Source organism: Amblyomma maculatum, chromosome 8, assembly GCF_055883805.1.
Source record: "Amblyomma maculatum isolate TAMU_Amacu chromosome 8, ASM5588380v1, whole genome shotgun sequence".
In the NCBI taxonomy this organism is placed as follows: domain Eukaryota; kingdom Metazoa; phylum Arthropoda; class Arachnida; order Ixodida; family Ixodidae; genus Amblyomma; species Amblyomma maculatum.
The window spans coordinates 44,426,543-44,442,911 of NC_139351.1; the positions used below are offsets into that span (position 1 = coordinate 44,426,543).

Here is a 16,369-nt window from a genome sequence, read left to right on the forward strand (position 1 = left end):
CATAACAAAGTTCAAAGGTCAAAATATAGCATATAATGGTCACAAAAAAAAGGCCATTTTAAAAATTTTGAACAAGAAATTAAAAATCTACTTGCAACATTGTGTGCTCCACATATTTGGCTTCATGCTGAAAAAGAAATTATTACCCTATCTGCAATAGGTGCCGAGATATTAAGGCCGCAAAACTGCAAGTGGTCGACAATGCATGTTTTGAGAAAAGAGCAAAAAAGAAACTGCATTATTTAACAGACACATTTTCAACTTAAAATGGCTAGAAACCTCCAGGAATGTAGTCTCTGCTTTCCAACGTCCAAGTGTCGCCTCTTTCATTTTGATTTGCAGTTGCAGCACATTCAGTTGTCACTTTTTCGGCTGCGCGAGTCACATGCAGGCAGAGTGGGTTTTTTTTTTTTTTTTTTTTTTTTTTTTTTTTTTTTTTTACATACGTCGTTTTGCTTTGTCCTCGCATCAAGACCGTGGTGAGGAACGTTTATTGCGGAAAAGAAATGTAATTTGGAGCTGTTTGCTGCTTCTCAGTACTCTGCATTGCACTGGAAGCAAGTGCATTCACTAAGGACTATGAACGAGGTCTGATCGGCGCAAACGCACGGCGAGCTCTATGAAGACAACGTGTCCCGACGTGTCCCCTGCTTTCTTGTGTATCTATGTGTATTGTAGCGCAAAAATTCTTGAAATGGTTAACCAACTAACCCCCATTGCTGCTTTGCCAAATATGTTCTTTTGGTGAGATTCGAACTCCTAACCTCTGTGTAAAAAAAAATAATAATAATTATGCCGTAATTTTCTGTTTGTGTGTGTGGACATGTGTGTGCAATTAATTTTCTTATTCCGCTTTTTACGCCACTTTGAATGGTGCAGTGCGTGGTGTCCCTGCTGCGGCACTTGTACTCCCGAGACTCGAGACGGTCGTTCTGCCCCGAAGACCACTGGGTCTCGTCCCGCACCGCCCACATCAGTCCAGACCGGGTGAGCGAGTGTTGTGTGCTGTCTCCTTTGAATAGTGCGCCGGTTACAAGAATTAGATTTTGATGGAGCGCATTTGGCAAGCACTCACAGATTATGACTAGCAGCTTACCGGTATTGCTCAAGAGGAAAGTGTACAACAGTTGCATCTTACCTGTACTCACCTATGGGGCTGAAACGTGGAGGCTAACCAAGAGGGTTCTACTTAAGTTGAGGACAACGCAGAGGGTTATGGAACGAAAAATGGTAGGGGTAACATTGAGAGATAGGAAGCGTGCAGAGTAGGTGAGAGAAATAAGTCAAGTTACTGACATTCTAGTGGAAGTCAAGAAGAAGAAATGGGCATGGGCAGAACATGTAGTGCGAAGAGAGGATAACCGATGGTCGCTTAAGGTAACAAACTGGATTCCAAGGGAAGGAAAGCGTAGCAGAGGGCGGCAGAAAATTAGGTGGGCGGATGAGGTTAAGAAGTTCGCAGGGGTCAAGTGGATGCAGCTAGCACAGACCGGGTTAAGTGGAGAAATATGAGAGAGGCCTTCACCCTGCAGTGGATATAGACAGGCTGATGATGATGACAGTGGTGGCTTTTTGTGTGTTCGTACTCGTAGAGCTTAAATCACTCTTACACCTTAATACAATGAATGTCATTGTAACAAAATCTTGACTATAACAGAGTATTCTGGTTCCCACAACTTTGGGTCTATAGAAAACCACGTGCAGTGAAACGTCATTGATTCATTTTTAAAGATGCGGAGAAAAACGTATTCTGGCTCTTCAGGCAGGCTGATACGTAATGTAGGAATCAGAAACAGCGCAGCAGCAATAATACCAGAATTTTCTTGCACATTACGTGAATTTATTGGGAACTTCAATGTCACATACATCGTTCAGCAGTTGAAACTGACAGGAGAAATTGAATTATACAGTCAAGGCAACTTAAAATGGCCATAGTTATAACAAATGCTCACTTATTAAGAATGATTGTGGTGCTGCGTAGCTGAACATCTAGGATGAAATAAACAAGGTTGCACCATTGACTCGGCAAGTGTGGAAGTCAAAACGTTTTTCTCGGTAATGTGCCATGTGCCTCAGCGGCTACGCTCTCGACTACTACATCAGGGGAGCCAGTTTCAGCCCTGACCTATGGTGCCAGATTTTGATGGAATGAAACACAAGGCACCCATGTATGTACTCTGTGATGTCAAAACACATTAAAGGGACTATGAAATGCCTAAAATGAGGTAAAACAAATTGGTCGAGAGATAGGTACTCCCTCACAAGTCAATTCATCGCAAGCATTTTTCAGCTACCTTCATTAACAGCGAAGATATCGGCAATTAAAAATGGCACTCCTTCTCTCCCCCCTCAGCTCAACACTCAAAGACACCAGAAAAAAAAAAATGAAGAAAACAGCTTGGGAACTCTGCCCCGCCCACGAAGCGTGACCAGGTGGCGCTCGGTTCTCAGACTTCCAGTTGCCGCGCCTGTTTTCCCGGGCGTTACCCACGCATTCATCGGTCTCTGCCTTTCCCATCCTGTTTGCGTTTGCATAGCTTTCAACCTTGTCTCGTGTCTTCCTCGGCCGCCGGTTTCTTCAGTTTCTTGTCCTCTTGGAATCGTGTGCGAGAGCAGCCCGGAAGACTCTGGGCGTTCACCAGTGCATGTCGACAGGTGGGCAGGCTGCTGTCCACACACACCGGCGGCCGCCGCGGAGGAGCACTTTCCTTCATAACCCTGTCCCATTCAGTGCAAATTAGCGTGCACTGCTCGTCAGCCTCCGGCGTCAGTAGCTTTGGCACTGTCTTCTGCGGTTCGAGCAACTGTGACCGGTCTCCTCTCGGATTTGATGATAGCAACGACTAGCATGGATGCTGGCAGACGAGCATGCAAGTTGCAGGCGTGCAGACATGTCGTCGTCGTTTTTATCCAAGAGCGTTTTCATGATGGTCGGCGAGTGGCATCTCTTGTGTGGCATAATGAACGGAATGTACACGTATCATCGGCGTGAGCAGTGACTGATGATCGCTACAAAGTTTGGATATCAGATTACAGGGTCCGTATTCCGAGTTTGCATCGTTATCGAAAACGTCGCTATCTCCCTGCCTCGAGTCATCTGATTAGTAGAAGCACCGGAACCAGATATCAGTTTGGTTGCCACTACTTCCGGTTCTGGCGATTCCACCAATCAGATGACTCGAAGTCAGGGGACGCTTTAGGTAACGACGCAAACTCGGAATACGGACCCTGGTAAGCACAAATTATTCGTTCGCGAATCGTAAAGATTGAGACTAACAAAAAGGATAGTATAGTGCTTTTTTTATTTCTTTCGCACATCTTTTAGGAAGTGCCAATGCGTAACGTGCACGGGTGTTTTATCTTATTTGTACGCGTCAGCCGAGCCAGAATCGATGGCACAAAACATGAGCAAAGCAGCTTGGTACATGCAGTTGGCAGCGCAGGTTGTCATAGATTTCTGCAGCTACACGCAATAATCGCACACAGGAGCACTCGAGCGGCTACGCTAGTGACACAATGAAGCTGGCGATTCCAAAACGCCGTCCGCCGTGACTTCTATGCAAAACAAACGAAGCCTAGCGACGACTAGGGAGCAGCGCACGACCGGAGTGCCGTCGGCTGCAACGCTTGCGGACGGCATCTCTGTGGTAACCTGGTGGTAGCCTGGTAACCAGTGGATTCCGTTATCGCATGGTGCAACGCTCGCCTCGAAAGAGCTACTATTCTGATAGCACCAGAAATCAGAAATTCTGCGGCAGCTCGACGACTAGATGTTACTAATCTACCGTACGTGGGTGACGGATGCAGCGGGAGGTGATCTTTAAATGTCAGCCTGACTGCAAAGTCTTCCCAATCGTCTGGGAGGACGAGGGTGAAAAGGAAGACTGTTTCTGAGAGCTCGGCCTCCAACAATGATGAATGAGCAATTTTTTTGTTAGACTACAATGGCCATAATGTCTATAAGTATACTTTTCAGGCACTTATCTCGCTATACACTCGCTATACATTCGTGGTTTTATTTTTTCCCATTCGGCAATATGCAAAGTCACCCCATCATTACATTCGTGGTCACATTACATTCGAGTAAATACGGTACCTGGCCCTGGAGCTGGGAAACACTGCAGAATCATTTAAAACGTAATTTTTCAGTATTGTAGTCTCGTTTTAAATCAGTGGCAGTGCGCGTCATAAAATGTAGTGTAATCACTTCAGGCACTCCAAACAGAGGAAATGTTAGTAGCAACGAAGGGACACAATACGGTGCCACCATCTGCAGTAACCTGACTTTCCTGATTAACTTAAAATATATAAGCTTCCGGTTAAACCGGTAAGATCTACCAGAATATGCCAGTAGTATTTTAATACTCCTGTCTGACTGTAGAGTGTCCTTCCATTTTCACAATAGTTGGGGCTGGGCCGGTCTACAATGAAAGGCTGCTTTTTACTGCCGGGCCCATTTTTAGCAAGGTACATTTTTGGATGCAAATTAGACTTAACCCATCATTGTTTTGCTTTTTTTTAAACGCATGTTTTTGTGGTGTAAGAATAAAGTAAAACTGGCTTTTTTTGAAGACCCTAATTGTGCGTAGGTAGTATGCAATGTACTGTGTACAGTATTATTGTTAATGAATGTGGTGCTTCTGTCTCCATTATGGCCTACATGGTGGGTACTGCAGGGCTAATATGCAGCCCAGTCCAGCTGCTGTTTTGTGTCTCACTGCCCCAATTGGCGTTATGCAGGTGGTGAACTGGAATCTGGAGGTCCCGCGGCTGCCAACGTGTGGAGCTGCTGCATTGACCAGGAAACAGCTTGGTACGTCGACTGGTGGCGACTGCGTTTCAACTAAAGCAAAACGTCGCACAGCATACCATATTTGCCCACATAATGGGTGCTTCCCTCCCCCACCGCTCTTTCCACACCTCCTTTAAAGAATCTCCTGAAAATTTTTGAATGGCATTCAGTATTGTCATATTATGCAGGGTAACTTTTGAAAACATTTAAGCCTTCGAGTGTCAAACAATTTAAAAAAAAAAAATTGCCCCCAGTCAAAACTTTCTGTTGCTGATTTTAAACAAGCAAAATTGTGAAAGTCGAAATAAATAGGCGAAAAAAATATGAGGAGAATATTAATGTAGTGATGTAGTGATGACATGTAGTGAGTCTCAATAAGATAAGAGAGCAGCAATAAAGATATCTGCCTTCACAGGCCTCAGCTAGCGTCCTAACAAATATAGTGTTAGCATGTCCGTTGCGACCGCGTGAAGAAAACGAAACCGCGAGGGCGAGTCGCTGCAAACTATGTGTAGCACTGAAGGTCACAATAACATTTTATTTGTTTAGTTTTTTCTGCAAGATAGTACCGTAAACAGTTTCGAAACTCTTCTTGTGCATGTCCTAGAAGATCTTTACGGGCCTCCGCTTAGTGTCCCAACAAAGATAGCGATCAGCTTTCATGGATCTGTCGCGATCGTGCAGAGAAACCTTAACCACGAGGGCATGTCGCCGCAAACACTCACAACACAACGGTCACGGCTAGTTTTCATTTCCTCTACAAGATGGTAGCATATACATTTTTTAATACTTGTACTTTCTAGAAGATGGCAGCACCTCCCTGTAAGCACATCTCTCAGAGGGGCACAAAATTTTAAACACACGCTCATCGCAGTACGCGTATGGCAAAAACCCCGCGGGTGGGAATTCGGCCACTTGAGGCTGCCCATGTAACGGGAACAAGTCATGTACAATTCACAGTTCGTTCTTCATTTCAGAGGAAAATGGACCCCCACTGTCGACCATTGAGCTTCGCAATACGGCCATCCTTCAGGAGATGCCCTTTGCGGTGCCTTTTCCGACACGTGTGAGAGTGAGTGGGGATTCTTCTTCTTTGTAATGCATCTGGGAGTCAGTGTTTTTTCCATTGCGTTTGATGCTTTGGTGTTTTGTTTTTTCTGCTTGAAGTCCAAGCGGGCAGAACAGGAAAAAAAAAAGCAAAGCGAAAGCCAAAGGTGTAAAGCCTGACAAGAGTTCCCATCTACGCATAGTTTTGCCAAGCATGATCGTGCATAACCGTTGATGCGTACGTATTCGTGTACTTTGGTTTCATTGACAATGTTCACAAAATCGACACTACGCTGCAGTGGTGTCACGTGCGAGCCCAAGAAAGGGCGGCATCCAGAACCATGCCTTTTGCTCCGTTGCGTGAATGTGTTTACTGATGCAGTAAGACATTGGAAAACGTTTGCTGTGTACATATATATCTTGGGAGGCCTTTTGTGTGGACATTTGCATAGTGAAAAAATAGAAGGGACAGCTATTTGCAAACAGAAAATAGGGCATGCTTATGTAAAGTAGTGCAAACAAAAAAACAACAGGGGCAGTGCTATTAATAAAAACTCTTGTCTGAGCCACTCTCTTTGGGTGATTAAAATTGCCAATACAGCACTGGAAATAATATGCATACACATGCTAAGTGCTCACTTTTCTACTGTCACTGACCTATTTTTCAGATTTGGCAGGGCCCGAAAAATGGTCAGTATAGATAGTGTAAATAATCAGAAAGTCCAAAAAATATGGGAGTGTACTCATTTCACTCAGTCTGGTTTAGTATTGTTAGTGTCCTTTTTATCAATCAATCAATCAATCAAAGTGATCTTTATTTGTAGGAAACGAAATACATAAAGAATATTTGGACCGATAGCCGCGGGGCTAGTAGACGGTCCAGTACAGAATAAACTTGGTCAGGCAGCCGTAATGAGCGCATACAAACACACACACACACAAAAAAAAAAAACGACTAAAACAGACAAGCAAAAAGAATCAACAGGCACGGAGAAAAATACTTTTCAGCAAGCAATTCATAGGCATATAATACAAAACGCAAGCGCACACACACACAAAAGAAAAAAAAATGGGCGGGGGGGGGGGGGGGGGGGGGGGGAGGGCAGGGAGGGGATCATAACTCTTCTTGGCTGTTAATAAAGAACATTTTACAACTCATTTTAAAGTTACCTGCAAGTTTCACATTAATAGGCAACGTGTTCCAATGTTTTGCTCCAGAAAATTGTACTAAACGTTCTCCGTACAGATTGTGGCAGGCAGGGAGGTTGAAATTGCCATTTAATGCGTGTCTTGTATTGCGAGATGGCAACAAGAAAATATCAAGTGGCAGAGGAATACTAGTATTAATGATGTTATTTACCAATACACAGATTTTGTATTTAAGCATTGATTCTAAAGAAAGTACACGATTTTCTAGAAATAAATTATTGTTGCTGCAGTTGAAAGATACGCGGTATATTATACGCAATGCTCTCTTCTGCAGTCTCTGTAAGGGAAGTAGATAAGTTTTGTACGTTTGTCCCCAAGATTCACAGCAGTAGCTGATGTGGCAGTGAAATAACGAAAAATACAGGGAACGTAGTATGGTGTACGGGAAATACCTTTTCGCCTTGGTAAGCGCGTAGCAACTGAAAGCTAGCTTTTTAGATAGCTTATCTATCTGCTCTTGCCAGTGCAAGTGTTGGTCAAAGATGATACCAAGGTATTTGAAAGAACAAACTTGCTGAACACAATCGTTGTTTAGAGATATGTGAATCGTACTAGGGTCAATGTTTGTTCTCTTGGAGTGGAATACTACATATTTAGTTTTATCTACATTTATTGTTAGTTTATTAGCACGAAACCATTCTGAAACATTAAACAGTTCGGACGTTATTGTATTTTCTAGGCCCAAGAGTGACTTAGATGTGAACAAAAGAGCAGTGTCATCTGCATACATAAAGACTTTTGAAAATTGAACGGCCTGCGGTAGGTCGTTCACGAAAATGGAAAACAAAACAGGACCCAATACAGATCCTTGCGGGACCCCGCAAGTCACGGGTAGTAGTGTGGAGTGTCTGTCACTCAGCACTACTTTTTGTTTTCTAGCGGAAAGGTAGCTATCAAAAAACTGGAGAGAGGCATTAGTAATACCACACGATTTTAATTTTTCCAATAACTCTGAGTGACAGACGCACTCAAATGCCTTTTTTATGTCGAGGAATATTACTATTGCAATTTGATTTTTGTGAAGAGCAGTGTTAATATGGTGAGAAAGGGATGTGACAGCAGTGGTTGTTGATTTGGCTGAGATAAAGCCATGCTGCTCAGCACAGATTACATTATTATCAAGCAGAAACTTGTTCAATTGTAAGGATATTAATTTTTCAAAAACAGTATTGATTATACTAAGCACAGATATGGGTCTGTAACTACTGGGGTCATTGGGATCTCCTGTCTTGTAGACTGGCACAACTTTCGCAATCTTCAAGCTTATTGGATACTGAGAGCTAACCATCGCATGGTTAATTATGTTGCATAAGGGGGTGCAAAGAATGTCGATATTGTCTTTTAGCACCTTCGATGGTATTCCGTCATAACCACAAGCTTTGTTTTCTCGCAGATTTTTAACTACTGACCTCATTTCTTCTTCAGTTATCTCCCGGAAAGCGAAGGTATTATTTGTTGCAATAGGTCTTCCTAGGTGAAGCGTTGTTGAAGGAAAGCCATTAACCAGTTTTCTTCCTCGATCGACGAAATTATTATTGAAGGTATCAGCCATCTCCTCTGAGATTAAGTCTGGAAGGATATGTTCTTTTTTCTTTAATCCAACAACATCGCTCACAATTGCCCATATCTTTTTGGAATTTCCTTCCTGTCTCATAATTAGATTAGTGTAGTATTGTTTCTTTGAGTTCCTCATCATGGCGACCGATTTGTTTCTGTAGCATCGAAACTGTTCCCGGTAATAACTATTAGTCCGATTGTTTTTCCACTTATGATAGTATGAATCTTTCTTTTTCAAGACTTCAAGTATAGCTTTTGTCATCCAAGGGCATATACCATGGTCGTAGTTACGCCTAGTGTATGTGTAAGTGGATCGGTCAATGACGTCTGTGATTTTCCTTACCAGGTATTGATACTCAATATCTATGTCATCATCATGCACGCCTTCGAAATCTGTGCACTGAAGCAGCGATCGCACTTGAGCGTAGTCGATTCGGGCGGTACGTTTTTTAAACTGCTTGGGAGGAAAAAGCAAAGGGTCACAGGGATAAAGAATAAAGATGGGATTGTGGTCTGAGATGGCAATGTCGCACACACCAGCAAACACATTTATGTCCTTGTTGCAAAGCACATGGTCAATCAGAGAGGCGGATTGGTTAGTGACTCGAGTTGGCTCATCTATAACATTTGTCAAGTTAAAGGACTGTATCAGCAAGAGGTAATCACGGCAATCATCTTTCAACAAATCAATGTTGAAATCACCACAGACAATCAAAGACGATTTACCCGTCGCAAGTGATAATAGCGTAGTTTCCATTACGGAATAGAATTTGTTTAGACAAGCGCTAGGTGGGCGGTAAACAACACCTATAATGATGCCACACTTCATTTCAATGAACAGTGTTTCAACTACACCTGCTTCATAACTAGCATTGCATTTACAGCAGTAGTCGATCCCTTTTCGAACAAAAAGTGCGAGGCCACCACCACGTGATACACTATCCCGCGGTCGCGAGAGAAAATTGTACCCAGGAATTTCAACAGTTTCACCTTGCTTGAGCCATGTTTCTGTCAGCGCAATAACATCAAAACGATACGAGTAATGTGACAGATAAGCAACCAAATGATCGAGGTTTTTCCTAGCACTCCGGATGTTGCAGTGTAACACAGATACCTGACCGCGCCCAAGCCATTTGTTTTCGATTTGAGCAGAAGTGTAAGTCATTCGGAGATACAGCGATTACAGGGTAGCCTATTTATTACTGTACCTGGGCGAGGTCAGCCATTCGCATCACCTGCAGTACGTGCGAGTTGTCTGTCTTGCGCATCAAGATTTTACCTTCTATGACCCAGGCATACTTCCAACCCTTCTCTTTTTTTGCCTTCAAAGCGTGGCCCAGCAGCACTTTTTTTGCCGGGCACAAATGCTCGTTTACATAGACTGGTGAACTCTTTTCTTCTGAGCTGTTGAAACCCAGGTGAAATGTGTTTAGTCTTTGTTTTTTGGCAGCTTTCAGCATTTTGTCTCTAGCGGCACGGGAATGAAATTTGGCCACCACATTTGACTCTTTTTTGTTCATCGATGGCACTCGGTGAACGACATCAATGTCACTCTCACTGATTTCAATTTGCAAATGGCGTGATATATCTGTCAAAGTAGCGACAAGGTTTTCACCCTGGACTACAGGAAGCCCCTTGATTTCCAGATTACTTCTCCTGCTGTACTGCTGCAAGTCAATCACCTCTTTCTTCACGTCTTCTAGTTCTTTTGAGAGGCGATCGTTGTCTTTCTTTATTTCTACGCTTTCAGCTTTCACATATTTCAGTTCCTTTTTCATTTCAGCTATTTCTGCCTTAAGCTCCTCAAAAATTGTGTTAATGAACTCCATGGATTTCCGCACTGGCTCAAGCTCATCTTCAATTACCTTTTTGAGGGCCTCTTTCAGCTCTAGCTGATTTGTCTCAAAGTGTGCTGACATGTCAGCAAGTGCTTTCACGACTTCCTTTATAGTCGAAGGTGCCTTGTCTCCCATAATATCATGTACAGACGGACGGAGCAGTCCAAGAGCCGCTATATAGCAACAAGCACCTTAAGTAAAAGAAGGCTCACACACGTACCTGCACAGAATGAAGCAGGCAGTTAGTTGCAGCTCAACGTTACGGCGTCCTGGACTGCTCCGGAATGGTGCTGAGGGTGGGCTAGACAGCGGATTTTATAGCCTTCCTGTGATGTCGATGGCCCTTCGAGCTGCGCAAGCGCAGCTGACTGCCGGATGATAAAGTGTCGCCGACGGCCCTCCAACAGTCCAACAGCAAAGCGCAGGCACAACAGGTATCTGGCAGACGCAGCACGTGGACGCTCGATGTAGGCAATAAGCAGGATTTCAGGCGATGGCTTGAGGATTTTTTTCCCGATGACAGGCTGCACAGAATGAAGCAGGCAGTTAGTTGCAGCTCAACGTTACGGCGTCCTGGACTGCTCCGGAATGGTGCTGAGGGTGGGCTAGACAGCGGATTTTATAGCCTTCCTGTGACGTCGATGGCCCTTCGAGCTGCGCAAGCGCAGCTGACTGCCGGATGATAAAGTGTCGCCGACGGCCCTCCAACAGTCCAACAGCAAAGCGCAGGCACAACAGGTATCTGGCAGACGCAGCACGTGGACGCTCGATGTAGGCAATAAGCAGGATTTCAGGCGATGGCTTGAGGATTTTTTTCCCGATGACAGGCTGCACAGAATGAAGCAGGCAGTTAGTTGCAGCTCAACGTTACGGCGTCCTGGACTGCTCCAGAATGGTAGGAGGCCACAGTACTGCTTGTTCAATGTCAATCGAAATATGTTCTCTCTGGACCAGTGAACATGAAACAGACAAAATTCGCAACTGTTTCCTTCTATAATCTGCACACAGTAAATGGCCGTTATAGAAATATGTTTATTTTTCAACTCGGCGTGTTTTCAAATTGTTATATTAGTTGACGAGTGGTTTCTGCCGGTGGTCTCCTTCCTCCACCAGGTTCTGCAGAGCCTGATTGCTCGGGACAAGTCCGAGAACAACCGGGAGCAGTCCCATTTCATGCTGGGCCCCCAGATTGAGCTGGTCGCGCGTCGTGACTACATCTACGAGGATGCCTTCGAGAAGCTCTCAGGGGAGCCCAACCTCAAGCTGAGGTTGCGTGTACAGCTCGTCAACGTGGCCGGCCTGGAGGAAGCCGGCGTCGACGGTGAGGGCCCAGTCGATCTGCTGGCACAACGCACCTCGCGTCCTCTTTGAGCAATGTGCAGTCTAGTATACCTCCAGCCATTAGTAAAATTTCGAGATCTGTAATTTGGCCTGAAAATAGTTTGAAGGTTAGTCCAAATGCACAGAGCCAATGGGAAGCTGCTCGTCTCCGCAGAAAACCTGGACTGAAGTGGTATTTCAAGATATGCAGTTTCGATTAGAATCTTTACGGTATACTACTCTCGCCGCCTGTATTAGGTTCACAAATGTGTGCTGGCAAAATAAAGTTGACGGAAAGGTCTCGGGGATGCACGATATGATTCGCACCACTGGAATACGAAAACCTCGATGCAACGAAATTTTTCCCCAGCAACCTCGACTTCGTGATATCAAGTTTCAACCGTATATGAGACGCAAAGTCTACAAATGTGGCTGCAAAAAAGTGTGTTGAGACCTGAAAAATTGCGCTTCAAAGCTTGTTGTGCCAAGCATGTAAAACGATTGCCGAGACTCACATGGAATGCTGTAGTGTTGTTTTGTGGTAAATTTCTGTTTGGTCTCCATGACCCAGTGTTGACTGTTTTGCTAGCTTGAGTGCTTCACATGTGCTGATTTTTTTTAAATGAGGACGTCTTGTCGCAGAAATGATTGAAAAGAACAATGTAGTGGAATCTCAATGATGTGATTATGGCTTATGGGAATTTCGGTATAATGCGAAGGGAGGGAATTCTCTGGGCAAAATGCATTATTATATATATAATGTGTAGAGTGTTCTATACACACTCATGTGACACCAAGAGCGGTACAGATGTGAGAGCTGTGACTTCACCTGCAATCATTAACGCACTGCTTTTGCTTTGCCAACACTGTTATTGACATTTGCACAGCATACGCTGCAAGCACTGAACGGTGGTGTGAGGCTGTAAATGAATCCTGCCAGCTGTGAACAGATTGTTGTGAATTCTCTTCTGTAGTGCTCCCCTTTCTCTCTGTACACTTTCAATTCCACCTTCCTCCCTTCCCTCACCTGTGAACCAATTATTATTATTAGGTGATGGGACTATTTTAAAGTGGCCCCCTAAAATTTGTATCATTGAGACGATACATCCGCAACCTTTAAACGTGCTATAGAAGACCACTTTCTTAAGTTTAGAATTGTCTTTGGGGGCTTGCATTAGAACACAGACTAACACGGAAAGGTGAGCTAGTTGGTACATATTTTTAAGGAAGGAAGAAAGGTCTTCTTCCTCGTCCTTCGTCTCCGCGTTGTTATTCCTTAAAAACACAGACTAGTTAACCGACGTTAAACATTCAGCTCTCTCGCTGTTAGGCTCCTTGATTATCGTAGGGGGATTTATAGCAACTGTTTATATGTTGTAACTTCACTGCAGCGCTAGGAATTTTTGGTCGGCCAGAGGCTGCTCTTCTAGCCTCACCTACGGGTGGGTGCTGCACACAGGATCACACCTGTAATGCTCATGGCTCACATCTGTGCAAAGTGAGACCGTGAAATAGGTGCACTGCTGTTTGGCGCGCCTATCTAACTAGTTAACCAGACTAACCACGCCTTAGCAGTATTCTGGTGCACACTGCCGCTGACAATGCCGTGCCAAAGAAAGTGGTCATCTAGCTCAAAAATCCTATTTTTGATTATTGCAAAAAGAATACACTTCCTGTAAATGTAATTTAAAGCCGCTACCCTTGAACACCAACTTTTTTATTTCTTGAGGTATTTGAGTGAAATTTTCAGGGTATGCTCATAGTACACACATTTGAAGAACTACCAAGTTTCATGGAGCTGGGCTCATCGGTTCTCAAGTTAGAGGAGTATATCAAGATAGTTTACATAGGTCCCTAGGGGCGGGCCTGGAGAGTTTGCAAAATGTGCTAGCAGTGTGAAATTTGTTATGGTCATTCCTGGATAGATTCCCCAGGGCAAGACAAATCCCTTTTTCCAAATTTCCTCTCTGAAAAATTTTAGTTCAGCCCCAAATTTAGTGTTCAAATTTACACCTGACTTAACGATATTTTAATTGACTGCCTCTAATTACACATGAAATATTTCGAAAAAAACGAATTGTCTTGCCCTCAGAATTTTACTTAGGTATATAACAAAAAAAACCTCATGAAAATCCAATAAGCGGTTCTTGAGCTATGACTTTCCCTAGCAGCCACACCATGCAAAAAATTGATTCTGAGAAAACGGCTCTCAAAGGTTGAGAGAACAATAACTTTTTTGTTTCTCAAGTTATCCTGATGAAATTTTCAGGACAGGCTCATGACATTAACAAATGAAACACCACCAAGTTTCATAGAATTGTGCACGGTAGTTCTCAAGTTACAGAAGCATATCAAACTGGTTTGAATAGGTCCTTTATATCAAGCCTGGAGAAATTGTGAAAGGCACTGGCATTGTGCAATTTGTCATGCTGATTCCTAGATAGGTTCCTCAGGGCAAGACAAAGCCCTTTTTCTAAATTTTCTTGCTGAAAAATAGCATAGAATTGGATTTTTTGTTATCAATTAGACCTATGTTGATTAACCAAATTAATTATGGCAAATTCCAGACATAATATTTTGAATACATGGGCTTGCCTTGCCCTCAAAAATTTATTCAGGTACAGTCGAGCCCACTTATAACGGCCCCACTTAAGACGAACACTCGCAATTATCACGAACAGGTCCGGTGCGACCGTCAAAATATACATCAGGGCTGTGGCGCTCCGTCGATCTCGGCTACAGCGAACATCTGTTTGACTAGCCGATCGGCTACAACGAACGCCTTGGTGCCGCGGACCACTTTCCACATGCTGAGATCCGTCGATCCTGTGCTCTGCAAGCCGCGACAATCGGCATTCCCGATTCCCCCGTGGCATTTCGCCCTAGCATGATGGGCGGCGCAGACGCAGCAAGCGGTTTCCCGGTTTATCTATCGCAACATCTCGCCGGAGGAACGAGGAGCGGCCCAAACGCGACAAGCAACTTCCCGGGTTATCTTCCGTGGCATAAACGCCGAAATGAAAAGAAAAAAAAAAGAAAAAAAAAAGCTGGCTAAGTCTGCACCGAATGCGTGTCGCACCTCGAGGCATCGTGAGCGACCACACAACGTTTAACACGTTGCACGAAACCGTTCAGAGGGCACGACGAGAGATCGTAAATCCGGCGATCGCAAAAATAGCGAAAGGCGAACAGAACGTATGAAGTACAAGGACAGCCAACAACGACAGCAAGCAAAGAGCCGTAGCAGACGACGCGGGGAGGCGGAGACCGACGCGTCAGCGGCCGCAGCAGCCAATAGTAGTCGCCCGATCCCCCGCGTTCTCGCGGAGCGCGCGCTTTGCCCAATCGCAGCCTTGAATTCGAGCACGGGAAACTTAAAAGCCGCCACGAGCCTCTCAATCGGTAGCAAGCCACGCCTCGACCGCGCCGCCGTCGCCGCCGCCGAGGGTGGCAGAAGAAAGCGCAAGAATTCACAAACAAAACAAGACCAAGATGGCGGCGCTCAGTTCGGCGGGAGAGGAATGGCGCGCGCGAAGTTTGGGAATTTTCAGCGTTTGCTCGCTGCTTGTTAAATAATTAATTTCGAGTATTTCTACGCCGAGTTGGGCATTGATAATTACAGAAATGGTAGTTTATAGGACATACTACCGGAATATATAATCTTCCAAAAATCGACTGTTTCACGATTTTTCGGTTTTCAAAGGTCGCATCCCCCCTTAAGTGTTGAAAGAAAAGTTAAGTCATACCTTGAACGTACAGGGACATGGTGGAAGTCACATAGTTGGTCTTCATAAAAGTTCGGAATTTCTTCTGTTCGTCATTGGCATGCTCGTCACGGAACTGTTAAATTCTCTAGAAAATTTCTAGGTAATTTGATTCTAGGCAGTTCTAGATAATTCAAAGCATGTTTGCTTCGAAAAACTCTATAACTGAATTCGGCAATTTTGTCTGCTTTCTCTGCAGGGGGTGGCTTGCTGCGCGAGTTCCTCTCGGAGTTCATGAAGACTGCTTTTGACCCGAACCGAGGCCTGTTCAAGTGCACCCACGACCGGCGTCTCTACCCAAACCCGGCCGCAAGCCAGTTGCCGGACTATGCCGATGGGCGGGCAGCGCGCCACTACTCCTTTGTGGGCCGTCTACTTGCCAAGGTTGGTGCCACGAATGTTGCCGTCGTCTCCCTCCGCGGGGATGAGGTTGGGTGAATACGTCGCAGCTATCGCACGTTGCAGCTCAGCAGCCTTTCCAGCAAAAATTCTCGTTTTATCGAACCAGCTCAACGGTTCAGGGTCATTGGATATTTAACAGGACCGACTGTGCATGTCGTGTATGGGTAGCAAAAGTTTCACTGCAACATCTACAGCTCTTGCTGTTAAAGCAGTTTCGGGCATATGCATGTGTTGTCATTATCATCAAGAAGTCATCAGGTAGAGTTTGGTAGAAGTTCCTACGCCTGCATGTAGGAGTTTGGATGAAGGACGCTGTGCATAAGTGAGCTGCTCAATATTGTAAGCATGGGGTGCTCACCACAATATCTCTTCTTGCTGCCTAATAGCAATCATTACCTGTGCTGGTTCATTATACAGTCGAACCCAGATATATCGAACTT

At 44.6% G+C, this 16,369-nt stretch overlaps 1 protein-coding gene across 2 annotated transcripts in view; it reads left to right on the forward strand.

Annotated features, from left to right (window-relative positions):
- The window catches only part of LOC146181077 (ubiquitin-protein ligase E3C), a 65,736-nt gene that overhangs the window by 37,445 nt on the left and 11,922 nt on the right, over nucleotides 1–16,369 (forward strand). For both annotated transcript variants that reach the window (XM_084576242.1, XM_084576243.1), the window contains 5 exons: nucleotides 880–987; nucleotides 4,741–4,813; nucleotides 5,770–5,864; nucleotides 11,557–11,764; nucleotides 15,727–15,911. In XM_084576242.1, coding sequence (XP_084432368.1) covers nucleotides 880–987; nucleotides 4,741–4,813; nucleotides 5,770–5,864; nucleotides 11,557–11,764; nucleotides 15,727–15,911 — 669 coding nt within the window. The remainder of the gene's footprint in view (nucleotides 1–879; nucleotides 988–4,740; nucleotides 4,814–5,769; nucleotides 5,865–11,556; nucleotides 11,765–15,726; nucleotides 15,912–16,369) is intronic.